The sequence below is a fragment of the Pelophylax lessonae genome (assembly GCF_965119305.1).
Source record: "Pelophylax lessonae genome assembly, chromosome: 2".
NCBI lineage: Eukaryota > Metazoa > Chordata > Amphibia > Anura > Ranidae > Pelophylax > Pelophylax lessonae.
Genome location: NC_138769.1, coordinates 356,931,884 through 356,958,763, shown reverse-complemented (window position 1 = coordinate 356,958,763; position 26,880 = coordinate 356,931,884). Strand labels below are relative to the sequence as shown.

The 26,880-nt window shown below is 36.5% G+C and overlaps 1 protein-coding gene across 2 annotated transcripts in view; it reads left to right on the top strand.

Annotated features, from left to right (window-relative positions):
* The window catches only part of RUNX3 (RUNX family transcription factor 3), a 218,047-nt gene that overhangs the window by 136,523 nt on the left and 54,644 nt on the right, over positions 1–26,880 (top strand). The window contains exons 2-3 of one of the 2 annotated variants that reach the window (XM_082245658.1): positions 8,709–8,950; positions 20,983–21,139. In XM_082245658.1, the coding sequence (XP_082101784.1) occupies positions 8,709–8,950; positions 20,983–21,139 (399 nt within the window). Of the gene's footprint in view, positions 1–8,091; positions 8,951–20,982; positions 21,140–26,880 lie in introns of those variants that run through there. The other variant, XM_082245659.1, reaches the window with a different exon arrangement.

The following is a 26,880-nucleotide window of genomic DNA, read 5'->3' as shown; positions in this document are numbered from 1 at the left end:
CTAATTTACTCACTTACACCAGAACAAGGACATGCTGTTTGAATCTCCGATTTTGTATTTTTCTAACTTACCCTTTATGTGACCAAGAAACCTTTTACTATCACAGCTGTTTAGTGTAGGTTACGCGTTCTTAAAAAAATATTAAATGTATTTAAAATGCATCCAGTGTAAAGTTCCTGTATTTCACTTGGTATCAGCCTCTTGTCATCTCCAGTACAGTACAGCAGGGCTCAGACTGAAAGAGGGAGAGGCAGCACCAGGTGCCAATCAAGTGTGCTACATTTATAAGGATTTCACTAGTTTGCTGCTGCTTCTTCACTCTCTGATCACTGACTGGGGGCAGAGAGGTGACCAAGCTGTATTACTTAACCACGGCAAAGAAAACTCAAATGACCAGGCTGGCTGTGCTGTATGATAGACCAGTATAAATTTCAGAAACAAATGGAAATAAATAAAAAATCCTTTTGAAATTACAAATCCTGTAAATGTACTTGCTGTGTATTTATTTGTTCACTTGGGGTTTAGCTTGAAACCAAAAAATTTAAATTCACTCAGGTGTCTTATACCATATACTAGAACTATAACAACAAGCAGCATAAGCAACAAGGCAACTGTGTTACACATCAGGCCAGATGGCTAAGCTATAAAACTGACAGAGCCTGTCTGCTAAAACTGTTTTTACTTTATAAAGAATTATGCTGCTATTGCTGAACAATCAGCAGTGGAAAAAGTGCAGTTTGGGCTCCTTTCTAAATGGCTGACACTGAAAACTGCATAAAAGCAGAATGGGGAGAAATTTTAGGGCTGGCCCACATTGGGGGCCGAGAGTGGTAAATACAGGCGGTTGAGCTTCAGTTTAACCAATCACCCCCCACTCCCCCTGCTCCCACCTCACAACCACCAACCTAAACACAGAAATGAAAGAAACTTTATTTCTGTCATTTCTGTCCCACCTCACAACCACCAACCTAAACACAGAAATGAAAGAAACTTTATTTCTGTCATTTTTTTTTTTTTTTTTTAACGAGTAATGGCGGCGATCTGCGATTTTTTTTGCGGGACTGCGACATTGCGGCGGACAGATCGGACTCTTGACTGACATTTTTGACACTTTTGGGGGTACCAGTGACATTACTACAGTAATCAGTGCTTTACATATGCACTGTTACTGTAAAAATGACACTGGCAGTGAAGGGGTTAATTTTATTGGAGAGGGAGGGGTTAATGTATGCCTGGTGCTTACTGACGTGTGGGGGGGGAGGTGACTGAGTGAGTTAGGGACAGATTGGATGTTCAGCTATGCTGAACACTGCGATCTGTCACTCCCTGTCACTTAGGAGATCCGCCCGCTCTGTTTACACAGGCGGGCAGATCTCCAAACTAGATTCCCCGACGATCGGGGAAGAGCAGCGGCGATCGCCGCCGCTCCTCCCCTGGCCCGACTCCCGCTGTGAATGAAAACAGCGGGAGCGCGCCTCCGGCGGCGTGCGAGCGCCGCCTACAGGGGGAGGAGTCCAGTGGAATTGGACGGAATTGTGCCACTTTGCCGCAGTACGGTCAACGTGACCGGTCGGCAAGTGGTTAAAGAAGCAAAATGATTAGACTTTTGAGGCACTCCATTTACACCCATAATTTTTATTTGTATGGATTTTACATTAAAACCGTATACACTTACAAAAAAAATAAACATGATGCCTGTAGTAACCCATTTACAATCAACTGCCTTATCATCCATTACATCAATTCAGGTATGAAGATTAGGTAAATCCAATTAATTTTTCACTACGTTGGAGTACACAGTATCAGATAGGCAATATATTTCAGAAATTTATTTCAGAAATTCAATTCAAAAAGTGAAACTGATATATTTTATATGGATGCGTTACACACAGAGTGATATATTTTAAGCATTTCTTTCTTTTAATTTTGATGATTATGGCTTACAGCTAGTGAAAACCCCTAATTAAGTTGCTCAGAAAATTAGAATATTACATAAGACCAATAAAGAAAAAAAGATTTTTAATACAGAAATGTTGGCTTACTGAAAAGTATGTCAATGTACAGTATAGTTTGCACTCAATACTTGGTTGGGGCTCTTTTTACATGAATTACTGCATGAATGTGGCGTAGCATGAGGGCGATCAGCCTGTGGCACTGCTGAGGTGTTTTTTTTTATGGAAGCCCAGGTTGCTTTGAAAGTGGCTTTCAGCTCATCTGCACTGTTGGGTCTGGTGTCTCTCATTTACCTCTTGACAATACCCCACAGATTCTCTATGGGGTTTAGGTCAGGCGAGTTTACCTAAAATCAAGCGCAGTGATACCATGATCAATAAGCCAGGTATTGGTGCTTTTGGCAGTGTGGGCAGATGCCAAGTCCTGCTGGGAAATTAAATCAGTATCTACATAATGCTGGTCAGCAGAGGGAAGCAGGAAGTGCTCCAGAATTTCCTGGTAGAGGGCTGTGCTGACTTTGGACTTGATAAAACACAGTGGACCAACACCAGCAGGTTACATGGCTCCGCAAATCATCACTGACTGTGGAAAATTTTGCGTTTCTTTTGGAAATTAAGGTCCCAGATAGTGGAAAGAAGCAGAATCCAAGTTGCATGAGGTCCAGTGTGAAGTTTTCACAGTCCGTGGAACATTAAATATTATCTGAGTAAATGGAGTGCCTCAAAAGTACAACCACTTTGCTTCTTTAAATGTTAATAAGGGAAGGTTACAATCCCTGTTGGTTTTTTGCCACCTGTTTCCTGGTGGGGAGATTTCCCCTCACTTCCTGTTCATAAACAAAACAGGAAGTGAGAGGAAATCCCTATAAAGTGAGGGGTAATCTATGGTTGAGAGCAGGGTCATCAGAACCCCCCATTGGAAGATTCCCCCTCTATTCCTGTTCTGGTGACAAGCCAAAAGGTGGGATTTTCTTTCACATTCACTCTACTGTATTAATGTACACAGGACAAATTGAGAGAATGAATCTCCCTAACAGGGGGCACAGACAGCAATACAAACTGACAGGTGCTCTAACCCCTCTCCACTCTATCCCAAAAAAAAAAATTGCCTTTAGTTATACTTTAAATGGGGTTATGCTTCTGTTAACCACTTGCCGACCACCAGCAGTACATATACTGCGGCAGGTCGGCTCTGTCATGCGAAACGACGTAACTGTACGTCATTTTTCAGGACCGCGAGTGGGGGCGCATGTGCGCCCATTCATCACAGAGGAAGCTGATCGGTAGGTCCAACGGCCGCCATTGCTGCAGGGCACCTGCGATCGCACCCTGTGGAGATAGAATGGTGGTCTGCCGTTGTTCTGTCAGCAATGAACACAGGGTTCCTGTGCTCCTCCTATTTAGGAACACAGGTCTCAGTGTTCATTCCATAAGTACATCCCCCACACAGTTAGAAAGCACCCCCTAGGGACACATTTAACCCTTTAATTGCCCCTGGTGTTAACCCCTTCCCTGCCAGTGTCATTAGTACAGTAACAGTGCATATTTATAGCACTGATTACTGTAGTAATGTCACGGGTCCCCCCAAAAGTGTCAAAAATGTCAGTTAGGTGTCCAATCTGTCCGCAGCAATGTCGCAGTCTGGCTAAAAATCGCAGATCGCTGCCATTACTAGTAAAAAATAAATAAATAAAAAAGACAAATCATTCCCCTAGTTTGTAGACGCGATAACTTTTGCCAAAACCAATCAATATAATCTTATTGTTTTTTTTTTTTTACCAAAGATATGTAGCAGAATACATAATGGCCTAAAATGTTGAAAAAATTCGATTTTTAGGTTATTTTTATTGGGAATGTTGTATAGCAGAAAGTGAAAAATATTATTTTTTTCAGAATTTTTTCAGAATTGTCGCTATTTTTTTGTTTATAGCGCAAAAAATAAAAATCGCAGAGGTGACCAAATACCACTAAAAGAAAGCTCTTTTTGTGGGAAAAAAAGGACATCAGTTTTAATTGGGTACAGCTTTGCATGATCGAGCAATTGTGAGTTAAAGTAACGCAGTGCCGAATCGCAAAAAATGGCCTTTTCATTAAGAGGATAAAACCTTCCAGTCCAGAAGTAGTTAATCATGCCTGCTGAGTCCCTGCAGAAATGCTGTTTACGAAAGAAAGTAGTGGTAGTTTAGTGTACAATGTACTATAGGTGACCATTCTACAAATCTATTTTCTATTGCAGTATTACAGCACCCATACAATGTAAATGGACTGATGGAAACATAAGCCAATCCACTGCTCCGTCCTTTAAAAAATAGTTCTCAATAATAATATTGTATAATAATAATGTATTCATTTCTAATACTCAAATGGGTTTAAAGAAATGTTATTTTTTTTTACTTTATTCTAAGCACTTTGTATTTCAAAACCTGTTCTTGGTATCGATACAAAGTTTTACCTTTTTATTAATCGTATCACTAATCAGAGAACCATTTCAGCTGATCTGTGTGACTGAACAGACAAAAAAAATTAGTAATGAGTAAATGAGTAAAAGATAAGCATTTCTGAAACAAATATGTTTTAAACACTAGATTTTGAAACCCATGACAGCTTTTCTTTAAATACTAATAAAACAGCCACATGATTTTGTGTACATACCATGGTTGTGCTCATCCCAGACTGTTAGTGGTTCTGTATGTGTGAAAAGATGCTGATTTGCTTGCTTCATGTTCATTATATACAATATAGATCACATTAGAGCCAGCTAGTTTGCTTGTGGGGAGAATCCCTTTTTTATACTGTTACGTTTAGGGCATTTTTTCCCCGTACAAATATTGTTTGTTTAATTCCACCAAATGTTTGATTAAAGATACTGTAGATTTCAATAAAAAAGAAATTATCAAAAGGAAAGATACGGTGGATGGGTTGATTAACTCAAGGGGTCATTTTTTTTCTTATTTTAATCGAATGAATACATTCTAACACAATCAGAACAAATTTAGTTTTGTAGTAAACCAGTCCAAGAACATTAAAGAGAATTTAATTCTTTACTTTTTCTTAATTTATGTTTTCCGTATAAAAGAATTCACATCTTCTGATAAAACATCATGATTGTCAGAATACATTTTTCATTTAAATGTAAATGCGTTTCTTTTTTATACAATGACTGGCCAATCATTCCTCTATTACTGGCGGTGTTAGTCATGTTGAATTGTAAAATTGGATAATTTAAAACTATCAAGACACTTGCCGTAATGCTATTATGTCAATATTATAAGGTGTATTATGCGCTTGGACATTTACAACACAGCTAAAATTACCATGAAAGGCTTAAAGGATCATTCATAAGATGAAGTAATTTGCCTTTTAATGCAAACTGTTGGTAATATGAATTATTAATTACAGTAAAAGACAGCAAAACCAGGCAGGAAAAGTGTTTTTCTTGTTGACGAATTTTAGAGGTAAACTACATAGCAGATATACGTATACCATACTGGAAACCGTTTAATCAATTTATCTAATGTATTTGGGTGCTAAATCCCATAATTATTTTGTACACTGCCAATTTGTTTGTATCAAAATAGTCAGAAACAATCAGTAATACTTTTAGATAGATAGATAGATAGATAGATAGATAGATAGATAGATAGATAGATAGATAGATAGATAGATAGATAGATAGATAGATAGATAGATAGATAGATAGATAGATAGATAGATAGATAGATAGATAGATAGATAGATAGATAGATAGATAGATAGATAGATAGATAGATAGATAGAAAAATAATAGATAGATAGATAGATAGATAGATAGATAGATAGATAGATAGATAGATAGATAGATAGATAGATAGATAGAAAAATAATAGATAGATAGATAGATAGATAGATAGATAGATAGATAGATAGATAGATAGATAGATAGAAAAATAATAGATAGATAGATAGATAGATAGATAGATAGATAGATAGATAGATAGATAGATAGATAGATAGATAGATAGAAAAATAATAGATAGAGAGAAAAATGATAGATAGATAGATTGATAGATAATAGATAGATAGATAGATCGATCGATCGATCGATAGATAGATAGATAGATAGATAGATAGATAGATAGATAGATAGATAGATAGATAGATAGATAGATAGATAGATAGATAGATAGATAGAAAAATAATAGATAGATAGATAGATAGATAGATAGATAGATAGATAGATAGATAGAGAGAAAAATAATAGATAGATAGATAGATAGATAGATAGATAGATAGATAGATAGATAGATAGATAGATTAAAAAAAAATAATGGATAGATAGATTAGATAGATAGATAGATTAGATAGATAGATAGATAGATAGATAGATAGATAGATAGATAGATAGATAGATAGATAGATAGATAGATAGATAGATAGATAGATAGATAGATAGATAGATAGATAGATAGATAGATAGATAGATAGATAGATAGATAGATAGATAGATACAAAAATAATAGATAGATAGATAGATAGATAGATAGATAGATAGATAGATAGATAGATAGATAGATAGATACAAAAATAATAGATAGATAGATAGATAGATAGATAGATAGATAGATAGATAGATAGATAGATAGATAGATAGATAGATAGATAGATAGATATATAGATAGATAAAAAGATGCATAAATAATAGATAGATAGATAGATAGATAGATAGATAGATAGATAGATAGATAGATAGATAGATAGATAGAGAGAAAAATAATAGATAGATAGATAGATAGATAGATAGATAGATAGATAGATAGATAGATAGATAGATAGAATATAGATTTCATACATTAATTGATCAGATCTTGTTTAATAGATTTATATTCAAAGAAATAAATGATGGCTGCACAGTATGCATGCTGCAAATTATTAAACACTTTTTTGCATTGAGGGATATTGAAAAAATTGTATTATAAAATAAAATTTGCAAACACTATATATGTATATATATATATATATATATATATATATATACATATATATATATATATATATATATATATATATATATACACAAACATTTTTTCTCACTTCTCTGATTTATTTTATTTAGTTAAGGAATATGGTCCAATATAAAACTGTACATAAAGAATATACTTTTTTTCCCCCAGTATATAGTACACCCAATATTATTTGGGTAATTGTTTAACTGCATATAAGCAATGCTATTATAAATTTCCAATGCCATTTCTATGGTTTAAAGTTACAGTGAGAGTTCTCCTAGAGGTATACAAACGTCTAAAATTCTGTAAATGTTGTCCTATTTTCTGTACAGCCAAATACATCCCTGCCTGATATTTGATGTCATCCATTGGATATTTTTTTTTTCATCTAGTAGGTATTGCAGTAGATATTTTATTTTGCTTCCAGAAACGATGACTGTGCTTTTTGGTCTCTAACCACAGGCAAGCAATAGCACAATCAATGAAGTTTCTTAAAAACAATTACATTTACAAATAAAGGATAATGCCATTATAAGGTTAATTAATATCTTGGTGGTTGTGAAGTTTTGGAAGGGAAGGAAATGTCAGACTGTACTATAAGCTTTACATTTATGCCCTTTTTTTCATAGCGAGAGCTGCATGTGCGAGTTTGCAGGGGGAGTTGTCCTATCAGGCACTCCCCCTTGTGTTAGCATGTGTTCTTCTAACAGGGGACTAGATGGGGACACGGTGCATTGCCAGTCACACTCTCTCTCCTCCTCCCCTATCAGTGACAGCTTTGGTGTAAATGCTACATGACAGAGCAGCACTCTTGCACTTTTTCTTGGCAGATCAGTAGAGAAAACTCCTAGGATTTTTCTTTTTTTCCCCCTCTGTGAGATAAGAATCTTGCCATCTTATGTTCTGTTAGCTGGAATGAGCTAAAAAAAAAAAGAAGAACTTTCTTTTTCACTTTTGTATGTTATCCACGCTGGCTGCTGGGCTTTTAGCCACTAAAAAAAAAAAGGACAGAGTGTAACTTATCTTTAATGGATTGTTCCATAAACACGCAGCACTGAAAATAAAGTCTTCAGAGAAACCTTTAACTATCAATAACATGGTCAGCACCACCCCTGTGTGTTTTTTAAGCTGACATTGCGTCTTTAGTGAACTACATCAGGAAGAAGGAGACAGATGTGTGCTAACTTCTGTTTTTCTCCCATAATTTTTTACATTTTGTAGAGTTTCTGGACTGTGCTATAAAGAAATCTTCTGTTCTGTGCAGTCAGAGTGCCTGCATCTATTTAACTAGAAAAGATCTGCCTTGAGCCTGTTCTGTTACTTCACAAGGGACCTTTGCAGAAGAGCAGGCTGCTCCACCACTGCTCAATGCTTGTCTAGTGTCATTTGTATGCAGTGCTTCTGCTACTGGGATCTAAGCTACAGCAAGACTTTGTAACATTTATGTTGTGGTTTTTGGTGCTATAGGAGGGTACAGAAACTTGAGCGTACAAGGTTGGGTGCAACATTTCTTCACATGCTCCCTCCTCTTCACCACCCCTGCAGATTTTAGATCAGACAGTGACTTCCTGAGCTTCTGATCTTTCACTGGACTTTTTTTTTTTTTCTTCTTCTTCTTTTCTGCAAAGATTAGCGATAATTTTCAAGAGAGAAGTTACTGCCTTGTCGTGAGGGCTCGTGGTTAGAGCTAACAAAAGAGACATTAGGTTTGTTATAGGAGAAAACAGTGTCTGCAACATTTTAACTCCTACTGTTGTAATGCATATTCCCGTAGACCCCAGTACCAACCGGCGCTTTACTCCTCCATCAACTTCTTTCTCCTGTGGAAAAATGGGAGACAGCAATGGAACCATCAGCTCTTCTGGCACCGGAAGGACAAGGACAGAGATACGAACGGTGGTGGATGTCCTGGCGGATCATGCAGGAGAACTGGTCAGGACTGACAGCCCCAACTTCCTTTGCTCCGTTTTGCCTTCACACTGGAGATGCAACAAGACATTACCAGTAGCCTTCAAGGTAATTTGACTTCAAGTATATGAAGTAGGCATTATCTGCCTGTTTACACTATAGAACATGAATGATTGTGCTTTGTTTATGTGTGTATGTGCATTGGGTGCTATTGTTGTATAATTATAATCTCAATTTTTATCTTTCAGTAGACATTTTAATGTTCACACAGTTGTATTCCGCAAAACCAGTAATGTTAATGCTAATACACATATTACTACAAAATGGAATATATTGAGCCTGAATTACTGATGTTTTTTATAGGCCAATGTCATAAAATTATTTCTTTAGAGATCATAGCTTTAGTATTTGATTTAAATATATAATGTCTTTTAGTTCTTTTGGATAATATCCTTCAGTTATTTTTGGATATAACAATCATATGAGAGACATACATTTTTTAGAATATATTTTTACAATTATATAGTTATACACAGCAACAACGGGATGGCTGAATGCTGTTCCTTGTTACAATAGCTTAAAAAACATATATAATAACATATATACTGTATTTTCTGGCGTATAAGACTACTTTTGAACCTCAAAAAAATCCTCCAAAAATGGGAGGTCGTCTTATACGCCGAGTATAATATCTCCAAGGTAACCCAAGTATAAGTATTACCGGTAGATCATGTAATAGGGGGGTCGTCTTATACGCCCAGTCGTCTTATACGCCAGAAAATACGGTAACAATAACTACTGTAATACCATTTCTAAAATCAGTGTGTATTAAAATGCAGCACATTGTAATGAAAGGTTAAATGAAGGTAACTTAATGAAGCTGTAAAGTGCTCCTAAACCAGATGCACTGAATCAGAGATGGTTATGGAGTATGGTTTGGTATAATTGGTACACCACTTCAGAGACCAGCAACTTAACCTCAGTGTCACTCCTTCTTCCCTTTCAAAGATTATCATGTCTAATAATCAGAAAAAGAGAGCTTGCTATAACCATTAATTCAGCAAAAAAAAAAAAACTATTTACTTATACTCTGTGATACTGCTGCATAAAAATGACCCCAGGTCTACCAAGGTGAAGCTGCCCGGTACGTTATTTGAAATATTTTGACAAAGTTGAATTGTAGGAAAAATATATACACAGAAAATTGAAGAACAAGCTAAATATTAGTCTCTAAAAAGCATTATACAAGTATTGAATAATGCATTTAAAATACAGAAGGCATCATTTTTAGACGTTTTTGCGTTTTGATTTTAGTCAAATGATTAATATACTTTTTATTTGTATTTATTTCCCCATAAGCCTATCAGTTCTTTGAAGCAGGCCTTCTGCTATGGTGTACAAATGATACCTTTCAGCAAATAACTTTAGAATATTTAAATGATAACATTTGCAGGTAGAAGCAAAAAAAATATATATTATTAGAAAAAGATTGACTGTTCGAAAAAACTATGACATTAACACATGTTTGAAAGATTTGCATAATTAAGCATTTAATGGCTACACATGTTGTAGTTACAGTTGTGATAAACCTAAAATATAGTATATGTGCAAAGGTTTTTTTAAATGGTATCTGATGGTGGGAAACTGGTGGGCTGGTAGTTAACACATTCTAAACATGAGATCTTTGTGGTCAGACAAACTAGAGCTGAGAAACACACATCTAAAGAGACGTTTTGTTGGAAAAAATATACAAGCTAAACAGCGTACTTTAATACAGGTAGAGACAATGAGTAGGTTTGAGGTCTGTACTGTAAAATGCCTTTACACCATCTACACCATCCTCAGTTCAAAGAAATGACAACTGTGAAGCTAGTTTCTAGCAACACCTTTGTTATTTGGCTTAATATATATTGTAAGTTGAGAAATAATGTGTGAAATTAGAGGACTAATGCTTTAAAATAAACATAAGAAAAATATGCATGTTGAAACATGCTTCTGGAAACTATTAAAATAATATAGTCCTTGAGTTATAGGTATTACTGCTAGCCTATGCTGCATATACAGACAGACAAACATATTGTGTTCAATGCAATTTTGTACATGAATGAATGGATCAAAAGATAGATGGATAGATAAAAAGAGGGATACATATATACATTTGTAGTGGTAATTATAGACCTTTTTTTTGTAGTTCGACAAATCAAACTTATATATTGAAACTGTATATCTATACTGCCTTATATACTTATTTATTTTATTTATACACATTATTATAGCACCTAATATAGCTTCTGAGCACCACATACATTTACTGCAATAAATAGTGTATATACCAAAAGACAATTCATCTCCAAAGCCACCAAAGTCATATTCCTATAAACACTCAAACATTAATTTAGAGCCTTTTATAGGAAGAAATGGAAAGGTGTTACTGTCACAATATACAGGTTATTATCATACTTCCCAAAAAGACGTGACCTTAGCCGGAATCTTCTTTGTCATAAAATTGCTCCTTATATCCATGTGTTCATTTTTCAATATCACACAAAATTCCTAATATTGTTTGCTCAAAAAGCACTTCTATGAAGCAATTAAAACATTTTAAAAAATTGAATGGAATTGAGAAATGGGAACACTGCAATAACCTTCCACCCGTCAGGTAACGAGTATAGCTTCTACTCAGCAGTGCACCAATATTATAGTCAACATAACTTTTTTTATTCCACCTATTATCAAAGCTTTCTAAAAGCTCCATAGGCACTTTCTGTATTAGGATCATGCCCTAGTTTACTATTCTACAATGCCATTAAAAAGATAAATAAATCGAATGTGATACAAAATTGGGAACACTGCAAGAACCCTTCCATCTGTCAGATAAAGAGTACAGATTCTACTCATCAGTGCACCAATATTATAGCCTAAATAACTTTTTTTTATGCCAACTATTATTGTAGCATTTAAAAAGCTCCACAGGTCCATTCTATATTCAGATCACACCCTAGTATACTATTCTTCTTCACGTTTTCACTTAATATATAAGCAATCATTATAATGTCAGAGATAGAGGTCTCACCTTTGTCTTTGTGGGAAAGGCATAATGTGTTTTTAGTAGAGCATATATTCAGATACCAACCAAATGTAAAAATAATATTGCAATGTAGGTAAAGATCCCCTGACAAAAAAGTAGCAATAGCTTGATACCCAGCACAAACAATGACTAGTGATGTTTTCTGAGTCTCCGTTATTGTCCCTTTGTATTGACACAGAAAAGGAATTTTCACAGGGTTGATTACAAACTTTTTAAACTACTCATTCTAAGACAATTTGGCATTTTACACACTTTCAATTTCAACCAGAAGATATTGGGTTTAAATTATTAAGGGAGTAGAGGCTGTTTACTTACAAAGTGAGTGTTCACTTTGCAAAGCATGTGTTCACTTAGCTTAGTGGATGAGGTGAAGCTGTGTTCTTTTTCAATACCCAATCTTGTGCAAGGAAAAAATTGATCTTTTCTTGCACATGATTGGATAATTTAAGCGAACATGCTCTAATCCTTTGGCAAATCAACCACAATGCCTCTCTACTTAGATTCTTCTGTTGAAATTGACAAGGATAATTATGTCACTTTAAAGTAGCCCATAAACAAGAGATAACAATTGCTTGATCCAGCAGATACCCATCGTAATCCAGCCTTTAAGGGTAACATCAATTGTGTGAGTTAGAAAAACTGTCTTGATCACTACTGAGATGTCACCTCCTCCCTGTGATCTTTACATGCACAGAGCCGTCTTCGCATATTTATTGCTCTGCAGAACTCAGTTCTTAGTAGTTAGATTAGGCCTCTACATCATCCAACCACCCTCTTATGTATGGGTAGATTTTTTTTAAACGTTTTGTCAAAGTAGCACCTGGCCACAACTGATTGACAAAATTTGGATGTACAAATATAAACTGGAACACTGAGCGCAATCTTTGCCAACAACCTGATACTTTATGTTACATATCCTAAGGGTCCATGCACACTGGGCATACAAAATACCAGTTCTGTTGCAGTTTAAAATATGCCTCTAAATATCCTAATATGCATTGACATATAAAATAACTTTGAGTTGCTTCTACAGGGAAACCCAAAACTCCTGTAGAAGCAGTGTTTTTAAGCTCAGTGTGCACTTCCAAACATAGATAGTTTGAGAACCTCGGAATTGCATACACAGCAAAAGCACCTAACTCATATATCATATTTTTGTGCATGAAGAGGTAAAACTAGTAAATACCTTCTGGGTTCAGATACCTTCTAATACTCCTTAAATATTCAGTCTGCACTGTGACCATTAAGCCATCATTTGTAAAAGGTCTACATTTATATGATAAACACTTGTTTTTATAGAATAATAGAATAGAAGGATCAACATTGTGAAAACAGATTTTTTACCAAGGGCAAATAGGCTTTTCTCTTTGCAAGGGTATTTTCCCTTAGCTTAGGGAATGTGCTGATAATTTATGAGCAAAGAAAATTAAAATAAAATATTTTTGCTTGCACATGATTGGATGATGGAAGTCAGCAGAGCTCCACCTCATTCACTAAGCTAAGGGAAAGTCCCCTTGCAAAGCTTTTTGCAAATCAACACTATAGTTCATGTCCAGAGTATTACTGGTATAACAGTTACACTACCAAAAATATATGAGCCTCAAGGATGTAGGAGGCATATGACGTCATGATTCATGTACTTGCAGCTGTACATCTGTATAGAGCACTAGTGGTTATTTGATAAACCCACATAAAGGTTTCAGTAAAATAAATTTCAATTGGTAGATCCTTGGGGGAGATTTACTAAAGCCGGAGAGTGCAAAATCTGGTGCAGTTGTGCATGGTAGCCAATCAGCTTCTAACATCAGCTTTTTCAATTAAGCCTTGACAAAAAAGAAAAAAAGGAAGTTGATTGGTTTCTATGCGGAGCTGCACCACATTTTGCACTCTCCAGCTTTAGTAAATCTCCCCCTAAGGATCTACCAATTTAAAAGTTTTACTAAATCAACCCCCTAGTATCTAGTTCTTAATATTTCCTGAATATAACCACAGATTAGGGAATCAGGTTTGGGTAATATGTCCTCAATAACCCACATAGTCTTAGAATAATGGGACACCTTAGTAAGGAAAATCATTTTTTATTAAACCGTAAATTGGTCCCATGTCATCTGTTTTTGAATTACCAAAGTTTCCAGCTAGGGGGCTCCATTAATACTGGTTTGAATATCATCCTCTTTCAGAACAGTCTAAATAGGAGACAAAACACAATAAAGAAAAATACACTAAACCTTACTACCATGCTACAGATGCTATCTGAAAATCGACATGCTGCGCATTGCAAATCCAAGGTAGCCAGATTGGGCAATATATCTCTAGAGCACTTCAGCTGAAAATCTCTGTGACCTACCACACCTACATCTATGGTATTGTTTTTTATTATATAACATTTTATAGAATGAATTACAGCACCCATAAATTTTAGGAAAAATATGGAAAAAAAGTATCAGGCAAAAACGTCTCTAAATGCTACAAACATACAGATGTTCAGTTTCCAACAAAGAACAAGAAAGCTGCTAGAAAATCATAACAAGATGGTGAAAAAAAAAAAAAAACTTCAGACTCTGCCAGAGATCTTACTGTGAAAAAGGGCCTATGACTCATTTTTAAATAGGAGGCCCAATGTAAAAACCATTATGGTACTCCCCATACTATTAACAAACTCTCAGGCATAAAAACTACGCAGCACGCCCCAAAATAGTTTTTATGTCAGATAACCCTGAACCCCATCCAAATCTCTAGCCAGACATTTGTTTGTGGCAGCAAAGCTAATTATCCCAAATGTTACATGATTGCTCTCCTAATTTTAGATATAAAATATTTTTTAAAATATTTGAAAGCATCAAAATATCTATGTTAGGGCAGGTAAAACGCAATACTTGTAGTGCTAATATTCTTAGGCTACTCCATCTCTATCTAAGACAATGCTTAATACAGGTAGAAAATACCAGAAAAAGAAGGAAACAGGAAAAAAGTTCAACATACAGGATGGTTTTTAAGGCTTCAAACAAAATTCATTCTTCCAGTTCAACTATGTACTGTATACTCTTTAATTGGAAACAAGATGTTAACACATCATGTAATAAATATCTTATTTTAATAACTGTATTTTTCTTCTAGCAACCAATTAGTGTCTACCACATATGTTCTAACCCATCCTAGTTACAGGAAAGGGGAAGATAAATGGTTGATAGGACATAAATGGAGAATGTTCTTCTGTCAATCACTGCATGCAGGAGACCCTGCATTCATAGTAAATTAACTTAAAAGGATGTCAAAGGAAACGTCTCTTGCTTTTCCCACCAACATTCACCCCCCCCCCCCCCAATTGGCCAATTTTTTATATCCTTTGCTTCCAATGCGCATTCTCACCAAAAAAAATCACTTCTCAAAGTCCAATTACACAAATGCTGACATCCCATTAGAATTTTTCTTTAGGGAATGTCTGTAAATGACCATTTTGTAACACTTTCACAACTGTAAAGCAACAATATTTCTGAGGTTGTAAGATACAAATGGTTATGAAGGAATACTTGTATTTTCCTATTTCATTTATTTAAATTCTCAATAGAAACGTATTGAAACTGAAGAACTTCTGATATATACAGTACCTTATGTCAATTAATGTTATACCTAGATAAACCTATATATTATTATGATTATTATTGCTTAGTATTAAGATTGGAAGCTGCTCAAGCATACACAAAAAAGGGGCATGTAAGAACTGTATAACACAAATGGCAGAGTAGGAGATAGTTAAGATAAATGCATGGTAGGTCACTACAATCTAATTAAACCTATACACGTAATCAGAGTAAAGAAAGCTAATGCAAGACATTGAAAAGAGAATGCTACTGATGTTATTTTAATAGACATATTAATATGTTGTAAAAAAAAAAAAAAAAAAAACAGGCTATCACGTTTTTTAATATTTGTATATCTGAGATCAGACATTCTTGCATTCCTGTGCAACTCCTGTGCGGTTTGAGTGCAGTGTGTTTTTAGTCCATTCATTTGAATGGACTAAAACTGCACTGCACTGCACTGCATCGCAAAAAAAGTAGTGCAACACTATTTTGGTACCATGCAATCCAGCGCAGGGAAATGCGCTGCGTTTGCTAATTTGCATTTGGGGGTGTCATTAATTTTACACTGACACCCCACAGCAGATCGTAGACACAATGGTGTTTATATACTGAAACTGGAGAGTGCAAAATCTGGTATAGCTGTGCATGGTAACCAATCATCTTCTAACTTCAGCTTGGTCAATTAGGCTTTGACAATAAAACATGAAGCTGATTGGTTACTGTGCAGAGCTGCACCAGATTTTGCACTCTTCAGTTTTAGTAAATTAACCCCAGTGTGTTTTGAATGATGTGTGGTAAACATCCACAGAGCACTGGTTTCCCACACCATAATCCAGTGTTAACGGGCACTTAAAGTGGAAGTAAAATTGATGTGTAATCAAATGGCTGACAGGCAGGATATTTATGACAGAAGAGACCCTATTGGTCCTTTATGCCATAAATGCATCCTTCTGCCTGTCAGCTGTCATGTTCACTGAGCCGCACATGCACAGCTCAGCAAACATTTACAGCCCCGATCTGCCCCTGATCCATGCCACAGTGATGTGACTCCCGTGCACATGCGCTGGAGGGGCGTCATCGCGGCCTGGCCTATCAATTGGCCGAAGACACTGGACCCGAAAGTAAGACCGGGGGAAGATGGTAGCGACAGGGGCCCGCTGGCTGGGCTGGAGGACACCATATGCCAGGTAAGTCTTCCATAATGTATTTATATGCTGTGCATAATAGTACATTATGGCATAACCCACCTGGGGGGGGGGGGGGCTAAAAAAAAATATATATATATATAGCGGACTGTACTTCTGCTTTAAAAGTGCTGATAGCATTGATCAAACAGAAGAAAACCTGTCACAAATCAGGGCAAAATGAGCATATGAGGAAAAAATGCCAAACAGAGGCAACTGCCAATAAAATCATATCAAAACAAACAGCTGATCCAGAGGTATGGGCAGATGAATTTAGATACAAATTGTGAGCGACCTTACCTGTAGTTCAAGGTTGACCTTCCCTCATCCCACTCCTGGCTTCAATATAGATCAGCAAGGTCATTCGTCACATTATGAAGCTGACCATACATTAGTAGATTTTCTAATGATTGTTCATACGAAAAATAGTATGAAAGTTTTTAATACATTTGATCACTTAACGAATGTTGTTTTCTTCAACATTCGATTATGGAATGAATGTACTTTACCGAATGAAAACCACATACACCTTTAGAAATGTATTCATTCGAAAAAAAAAATCATCTTGCTCCTTTGAATTTTCTATTTACTATGGTTAAAAATAAACATTGATTTAACCCCACTAAGAGCCCATTCACATTAGCGCGACTTGTCAGGCGACTTGTCAGCCTGACAAGTCGCGCTCAGTCGCGGTCCGTTGATTAGCACAGGACCCGTTCTAATAGGAGCAACACAAGTCGCTCCGACTTAGAAAAGGGGTCCTGTATTACTTTGGGGCAACCTGGAGGCGACTTGCATAGACTTCCATTATGGGAAGTCTCTGCAAGTCGCGCCGAAGTCGCGGTGCACAGCGGCGCACGCGACTTCACAGGTCGCCCCCCAAAGTCGTGTCGCGCTAGTCTGAATGGGCTCTAAAGATTGCAAAATTAAAAAAACGTTCTTAAAGCAAAAATATGGTGGTGGAAGGGGTTGAAACCAAGCAAAAGTTGAGATAAACCTCTAAATATAATTGTTATATCTCTGAATCTCTTGATTGTTGTAACAGAAGGTAACCTCTGCTTATGGATTTTTTATGATATGTAAAAAATTACAGTTGCTGTGTCTAATGCTCATTGTATCTATTCCATCTATGAACGTTTTCTTAATTAAACTGTGTGGGAGTGTGACTTTTGGGGATGTCTCTTACTGTATCTATCAACATTTTTTAAATTGCCTTTAATAAATGACTTACAGTTTGCTCACAAAACCCCATAATATTATAATGCTAATTTCATCATATACAGTAACTTAATGTACACAGCATAAAATCTTTGATGATCATATCAGTGTTTAGTTGAACATAAAAATGAATTATAACTGTGTACAAGTAAATGACTGCCTACTTTAGAAGTTTAAAACTAAAAATACCAGGGCCCATTCATGCCTAGAGTGTTGCAGTAAAGAGTCAAAGGCATGGGTTTTGGGACTGACTTTAACAGTACTCAATATAACAGTCATATGTCCAAAGGTACATAAAATAGGAAGTATATATATATATATATATATATATATATATATATATATATATATACATATATATTAAAGATATACAAAAATATATATACAAAAGTATACTGTTGCAGTAAAAACCACACAGCGTTGTGCAATTTTTGTGGGTTAATGTGTGTTGCATTAAGGCAGCTCATTAAAAATGACACATTGCAACAAAATAAAAATAGCACATACTCTATTTTTTATGTGGTGCATCACACTTCAGAAATGGTTCACATCTGTGAGCTGTGGTGCACTGCAATGCAAATACATTGTGCTGCACTGGCTCGGTACATCAGGGTGCTATTCAAAATGAATGGCCCCAGAACACACAGCACTGCATAGGTGTGTGCAGCCTATTGCATTAGGGTGTGCACCCCAAAGTTTAAATACACATGCATGTGTTTGCCTACATGTATATGGCCCCAGTACATTACTCTCCCTGCTGGCAAAGTGAAATAGAAGTGTGTGGCACTTCTCTTATGGCAGAGCAGGTCAGAGGGAGATCTTTCCCATCTCCTCACTGGCAAACAGAGCGATAATGCTAATGTGCCCTAGGTGATTAGGGTATGCCCAGGCACACCCGGCACACCCTGTGCGCACGCCTATGCAGCACTGCATTTCTATGCAATATTGTGCATTGCACAGAAATGTGTGGAAAAAGGTGCATTTTACATCACATTACTGCAATGATCTAGGGTTAATGGACCCTTACTGGTTCTGTTGTGCTCCAGTTTCTATTTTACAAATATGAGTTCACTAATTTGATTTGCTGTAAAGAAATACCTAAACCAAGAAAATACAGTATGGAGTCTGCCATTGCGTTTTTTCTTTTTTTTTTTTTGATTCTTCAAAATGTCTATTGCCTGATTTCCATTCTGATCCAATAGCTTCCATATTTTTTGCATTATTGGCCCAGAACAAGCACACCCATCTTTACTTCACTTGCTACATTGCTATTGGATCAATATTCCCAGTATTAAACAGAAAGATAGTCAGGTGAATAGCATTTTCAATGGCATCCTATATGTTTGTTATAACAGATGTACTTTTAAGACCACTGTATTTAAAATCACAGCACAATTGGGCTGCTTTGTAGTTTGGCATTGCAACACTATTTTGCTATGTTCATACATTAATCCAAACTGTCCACGCAGATATTTCCTAGGGCTTAATCACTCTTGTGCATGTTTCTGTGTTAAACTCAGGGCTTTTTTTTTCTCAGAGAATAGGTGCAGGTACCCCCTCCTATCAAGTTACCCCTTGTCTCCCCCCACCCACCTCTTAGCATCGCCCTTTTGGTTCCACCCCTTATCCACCTCCCAGTACCGCCCCTTTTTAAGAATACAGAACCAAGTATCATTTTTTGGTATTAACAAATGTAAATGAAATTTGTTACTTATAACAAGAAAGGCTATAAAATAGATCCCTGGCAGCCAGCAACAATAAGACCCCTCAGCAACAATAGATAACCGCGGCAACAATAGATCCCCCCAGCAACAACACAACAGACCCCCACAACAAAATACCCCCCAGGACAAAAGATAGTCCCTAGCAACAAATTACCCCCGCCAGCAACTATAGACCCCCAGAAGCTAGCATCAATAGACTCCTCCCTTAATAGTAGATTCCCCCCAGCAATAATTGACACCCAAGCAACCTACCACCCCCCCCCTCCCCAATAAAAATGGACTCCACCAATAATAATAGATCTCCCCAACAGTTAGCTTTAATAGACCCTCCAGCACACCCCAGCACACCCTGGCATTACATCCATTCAGCGCTGGGGGGTGCTGGAACTGCATTCCCCACAACCCTGCTGTAAAAAAATCCCTGGTTAAACTGAATGCATTTGAATCAAGATCAACTATTAGAAAAGAGACATCTGAATTGCAACACTTAATATATATATATATATAGCATTTTATGCATGCTTTTTGTGTTTTTGCACCTGTTGTCACTCTGGAACACCTCACACAATCTACAAACTGCAGGAGAAAAATTGCGTAGTACGTTGAAAAAAAAATTATTACAGTGATATACCTGCAATAGGTCTCATTCACCTTTGATTCACCTTTGCTATGGCCGAATGTCAGCCATTTTGAATTGGCAATACTGAGATCCTTCCAGGTTGCCAGTTTCCTATTAAATTACGCATTTATTTTGGCCCATCACTAAAATAGGCTTCATCACTGGCCAATATAAATGTGCAGAAGGCAGAAAGGGGCGGACCATCTACAAGGTAGTGCCAGTTCAAAACAGCTGGCATTTGGCTTTAGTATAAAAGTTGGTACAGGTACAATATATACAGGTACCTCTGGGTGCCTGTACTTTTTATAGATGTTAGCAGCATTATTTATTTTTTTTTGTAAAAATGGGTTTTAAATACATGTGAAGCAGACATAATGAGGCTTGTATATTAAGGGAGCTAATGATCTTCACTCAATACATCAAATTCCGTTATGCATTCATTGACAAATACCCAGTCGTGTGCAAATTCTTGTTTATTTATGTAATCTGCATATGACTGGGTATTCAGAGTGACCACAGCTACAATTTATGTTGTGAAGATTTTTAACTCCTTTAGTAAATAAACTCCAATGACATATAGTATAAGCAAATAGTATTGCATGCTCATCAGTCTTTAAGGGTCTTGGCATCATGCTCTGAATGAAGCTGTATACCCTGGTGTAGGTATACTATGAATAATCCATTTCTATAAGGATAGTGAATCAAATTTTTTCCTATCTTCAGGTTGTAGCGCTGGGTGAGGTCCCAGATGGGACGGTAGTGACGGTCATGGCTGGAAATGATGAGAACTATTCAGCTGAGCTAAGGAATGCCTCTGCTGTCATGAAAAACCAAGTAGCTCGATTCAATGACCTCCGTTTTGTAGGAAGAAGCGGAAGAGGTGGGTTACCCTCCTGACTTTGATTATTTCCAAATGTAAACAACCTTTAACTTCATAATGTTAATGCCTAATTAACCCTATGTTAGAAATATGACAAATATGTGTTTGTTTAGGACTATTTTCACATCATGATGTTCACGTCCAGAATAGCATAACCTTTAAATAAACTTTTCATGTCAAGTTTCTCAGTGAAGCAAAAAAAAAAAGAATTTAACCTTCATGTAGAGTGAACCTTTTAAATTATAGGCACCTAAATTCCAACCGCACTGAAAACAGATTGTAAAGTCATGTGTGATAAAAGGAGAATCACTAAAATATGAGATAAGGGTAAATATTCCAAAAGGGATATGCTGTGTGTGTGTATATATATATATATATATATATATATATATATATATATATATATATATATATATATATATATATATGTATATATATACATAAATATATACGCTTTAATATTCAAAGGAGAACTTCATTACCTTCAATGTGGATTGACTACCAAAAAAGGAACATATTTTCAGGGTGTGTGCATTTGCTCTGTCATGTTCTGTCAGTTGCAGTAATGCATTGAGTAAATGTTAGAAATCCCTTCATTGGCCTAGAACAACTTTCTAAAAGCAAGAGCGTGCTGCCAGAACCTATAACAGCAGCAAATTTAGGACCAACTTAATTTCCTGCCATAGGAAGCTATAAAAAGCATTTTTATCTTCTGCGTAGTGCATTCAAAATATTAAAAAAAAAAGTCACTGGTAAACTGATTTCCATTTAGCTTGAATAATCTGTACTCATTTCAGTGTTCAACAAAAATTAATTTTTGTTTAAACCTCTGCACATTATTGTGTTGAAAGTGAACACGCGTGCACCTGGTATGCCTATGGATCAAAATCCTAAGGAAGGCTTGTTATTTTGACAGATACAAATGTTCACTGTTATGTTTCTTTTAAATTCATTTATTGTTTTATAGCCTAATTGTCATTTACTTGTTTTATTTCACTAACCCCAGATTGCTTACATTTCTGTAACATTTCCGTTTTCTTGTTTGAGTTTCTAAAAGATGTGTATTATTATTTTCTTCTCTTTCAAACTCAGCACTTAACTGGCTGCACATTGGCAAATGGAAAAATCTCTCCTTTTATGAATTAAGCTCTTATTTCTGCACTCAATTATCCTGTTAGAGTTTGTTCATGCTTCCAAAACAAATTTCCAATCCGGAATGCTTTATAATTCCAAGTCTTTTCTTTGAACTGATTCATCTTGTGAGTCTTGCTGTAATTTCAAAAACTCCAGAATAGGAGCTCTTTATAGCCTTATATCTATCACAAGGCTTTTGTATACTGGTACTACTATGAAAACGTTAGGCAGTGAATAGATTTCAATACATCTTAACATTAGATAAGATAAAATAGGCTGTTTTGAGTAAAAGTGATTGGTAATTTAGGGTAAGGCCTTCTGTCATACACAGGACTGTTTTTCCATGTCAGAGTAAATTGGTCCTGAACTTGGCTGGCTACCAGAGCTCATTGCAGTGTTACAGGATGCCACAGAACCCTATAAGCATGCATTACCCCTGTTCACACTCTCAAAGTGTATTAAACAGAAGATAAAACAAGAAATTAGACCATGAATATAATGATAGTGAGATTTGATTAAAACTGTGTGATGAAATTGGGGAAGTATTACTAAACACTGTGCTGGCTTCATTTTCCCCAGAATTCACAAGTCGGTCACAAAAATGTTAAAATTTAGATTATAAGTATATATGCTAGGCAGCCAGAGAAGGTGACACATTTGACATAACGCAGGTCAGATTAAAAAGAAAGTAGCGATATCATAAACCTCCACTAGCCAGAGTCCTCAAATGGCTTCTAATGAGGCCTGTTGTAAATAGCCCTATCGTAAACAGTCTAGAGCAATACACTTCTATCTGGGTTTTTACATACATTTTAACTGTCAGCCATCTCAACTTCTTAATTTTAACCATATTCTAAAATAACTGCTGTAATAGAGTTACCTTCAAAAAAAGTTGCAATAATGTATAAGATACCAATCAGTCATACAACAAACATGCCTAATTTGCAAGGTTTAGATGACTAATAGTGCACAATGGACCGCCTAGGAAGAAATATGCAAACGATCTATGTCTTATTTGGTGTTAAACAGATTGTAATTTCATAAACCCTATGTAATAAATAATACAGTGGGAAAAATAATTATTTGATCCCCTGCAGATTTTGTAAGTTGGCTCACTTATAAAGAAATGAAGGGTCTATCATTTTTATCATAGGTGTATTTTAAATGCTAGAGACAGAATATAAACCAAAAATCCATAAGAAACACATGATACAAATGTTAAAAATTGAGTTGCAGTTCAGTGAATAAAATAAGTATTTGATCCCCAAGCAAAACATGACTTAATACTGGGTGGAGAAACCCTTGTTGGCATGCACAGAGATAAGACCAGGTTTGCACACATCTCAGGAGGGATTTTGGTCCACTCTTTTTTTACAGATCTTCTCTAAAACCTTAGGCCCCTTTCACACACGCTGTCCGTTTGTCCGTTTTTCATCCATCCGTTGACGGATGAAAAATGGACATCAATGCATCTCTATGTAAAAATGGATGACAACGGATGAAAGACGGATAACAACTGATGAAAAACGGATAACAACTGACGAAAAACGGATGACAACTGACGTTGTGTGAAAGGGGCCTTAGGGTTTCTTGGCTGTTGCTTGGCAACTTAAAGGTTCAGTTCCCTCCATACCTTTACTATAGGATTTAGGTCAGGAGCCTGGCTAAGCCACTCCATGACTTTAATGTACTTCTTCTTGAGCCATTTCTCTGTTGTCTTGGGGGCATGTTTTGTGTCATTGTCATGCTGAAAGACCCATACATGACCCATCTTATTGTTCTGGCTGAGGGAAGGTTCATTGTAGCCAATCACTGAATTTAAACAAATATGACATACGTCAGTAATGTCCAAAATATTGTGGGTATGAGAGCTTTAAATGTATTTCCACCTTTACAGCCAAATTTAAGGAGCCCCTACTACATGTTTATTATGTGGTCCCATTCACACAGCATACGTTATTTTTTTATTATTATTTCTCAACTTTCTAGTTGTTTCTTTGGAACAGAATCATTCACAGAACTCTATAGTTAGCATGTACTGTTCAGAATAACTTGCAATATTCTTATTTAGGGACATTTCAGAGACAGATTGGAATAAAAGTGTATCAACATACAATGCAAAATCCAAGCCTTGACATATTTATCCTTTAAATAGGACAGTGTACAGATTTAGTTTACAATTAAAAATGAAGATCTTTCAGCAAATTATAGACAGGGTTAATTATTGTAAACACACAGCACTTCCTCAGCCCTCTCATAAACATTACCTAGAAGAAGAGAGCTATGTAGGATGTTTTCAGTTTTGAGGTTTGTAGAAAAGACCAAGTAAAAAAAAGATAACAGAAATTTTTATATTTATTTAAATATTACTATGCGAATAGGAACACAAAATAAATATAAAGTACTGTAGATGTTATCCCAATTTTTCAGCAACTATGGAAATATTCTTTGAAGTGTATGTAAAGGCAAAACTATCTTTAGTTCTCAATAGAGCGGGGAAAGCCTAAAAACCTCTGCCAAGTTTTTATTGCCCCCTTGCAGTGAAATAATATAGCAGATAGAAATGTTTGTTACTAACATGAAAATTTCCTTCACTTTGGAGAGATTTCATCCTATTTCTTGATGCGCCTTTGACAGAAAATCTCCCCAGCAGGACACAGACAGTAAACAAATAACCTATTATGGGTTATTACATACCTACTCTTACATAGACTTTAAAATATCTTTCGACGTGAGTTATTGGTCAAAAAGGAAAGCACACTTAAATCCCAGTATTTTTTATGTCAAAATATTTTTGCATGAACATACTTATTCATATCTCCAGCAGCATGAACTTTCATGCAGAGGGGAAGCAGGTGCAAACTTATCTTGAGGAAACAATAGTGATTAGCAGGACCGGATTTCCCTCAATGGAGCCTATGCAAACACTCTTTGTTGTCCAAAGCCCCATCCCCCACGAGGATCACTTCTTTAAGGGCTTGTTCACACTTGACTAAATTTCTAACTCCCAACAAATGCTCCTATAGCGTTAATGTGCTTTAGTATGGGTATTAGACTGGCGTTAATGTGCTTTAGTATGGGCACTAGACTGTCGTTATACAAACATTAATGATACTTTAAAAACGCTCCCCAAATGCCGTATACGCCGTTTTGACACGTATGATGCGTGTTAAGGTGCGTTAAAACCAATTCACAAATGCCCCTTTTTTTTAAAGGGAAGTGACATTACAGGAAATAAACAATATGAGGTGTGGCTTGTCATAGTAAATGTTTCCTGTGCATACTTCATTAGCAGGGAGGGTAGCAGCATGGATTCCTTTACTATGATTTATCTCATGTTTAGCCTCCTGCATGTGATGCTGGTGTATGAGCAGTTAGCTGAGCAGAGGAAGATGAGAAGGGCATCCAGGAGCTATTCGGTACATCCAATTGTCTCTCAGAGATATTCTAAAGGGCACTTTCATGCTCTGTATCATGATTTATGCACTTACCATCAGAAGTTGATGTCAGCCCTCTTCAAGCAGCACAAACAGGAAGTGCATAAAAGGAAGTGACTGCAGGACACTCTATGCTGTCCTCTATCATTACAAGGAATTGTGGGACAATATATTCATTCTGCATGATTTTTTTGATTTTTTATATAATCTTTATTTAAGCAATTTCAACACATTAACAGAAAAAGAGTGAATAATACAGAAAGAAGCGGATTAACAGAATAAATCCATATAAATAGTGGCAATATACACCAAGTCAAAGTCATGTACATATTGGACAGTCTTAACAACATGAAGATTGTGCCTATCGGCCAAACAGAGGTAACCCTCACGTAACTCCCGTTCCCAATGTCTGGATGTCATTACCCGGGAGGAGCCCTTGGCGCATCCCAGAGAGTACATGATCTCCATCAACCGAAATCTACCGGTATAATTGACACCCAGCTTATACTCCATAGGAAGAATCAGAAAGATAGAACAAGAACAGAGAAAAAAAAATAGATAGCGCTCCATGGAGCCAGCAGAGTATCAGGAACAGAGAAGGGGGAAAGAAGGAAGAAACGTCCTATGGGATTCACAGACCCCATGGAGCATACGTCCTGAAGGTGAGGTATGGGGACAGAAACAGTAGCGCCTCCAGTTCTTTAGCCCACCCCGACCAAGCTATATATCAGGGATCTCCTCCAAGTAAATCATCCATCTCGTCCAAGTATCCATAAAGCGAGACTGTTGCCCCCTAAGGCTCAACACCCTCCTTTCCGCCTCCATGATCCAGTTAACCTCCCATTTCCATTTGGCTAAAGTGGAAATCGTAGATTGCTTCCAGTGCCTGGGAATCAGGCATTTGGCAGCATTCAGTAGAAACAGGATAACACTACATTTATATCTCTTCACAGAGGATTGGGTGTCATGGAAGAGGTATTGAAGGGTAGTGCGGCCAGATGGAGAGATGACTAATTTCTGTATCCAGGGATGGATTGCATCTCAGAAAGGTTGAATGAGTGGACAATCCCACGAAATATGGAGGAACGAACCAATATGGCAGCATCTCCTCCAACAGTGTGGGTCAGCTGTGGGGAACATCTTCGCCAGCTTGAACGGAGTCCTATACCA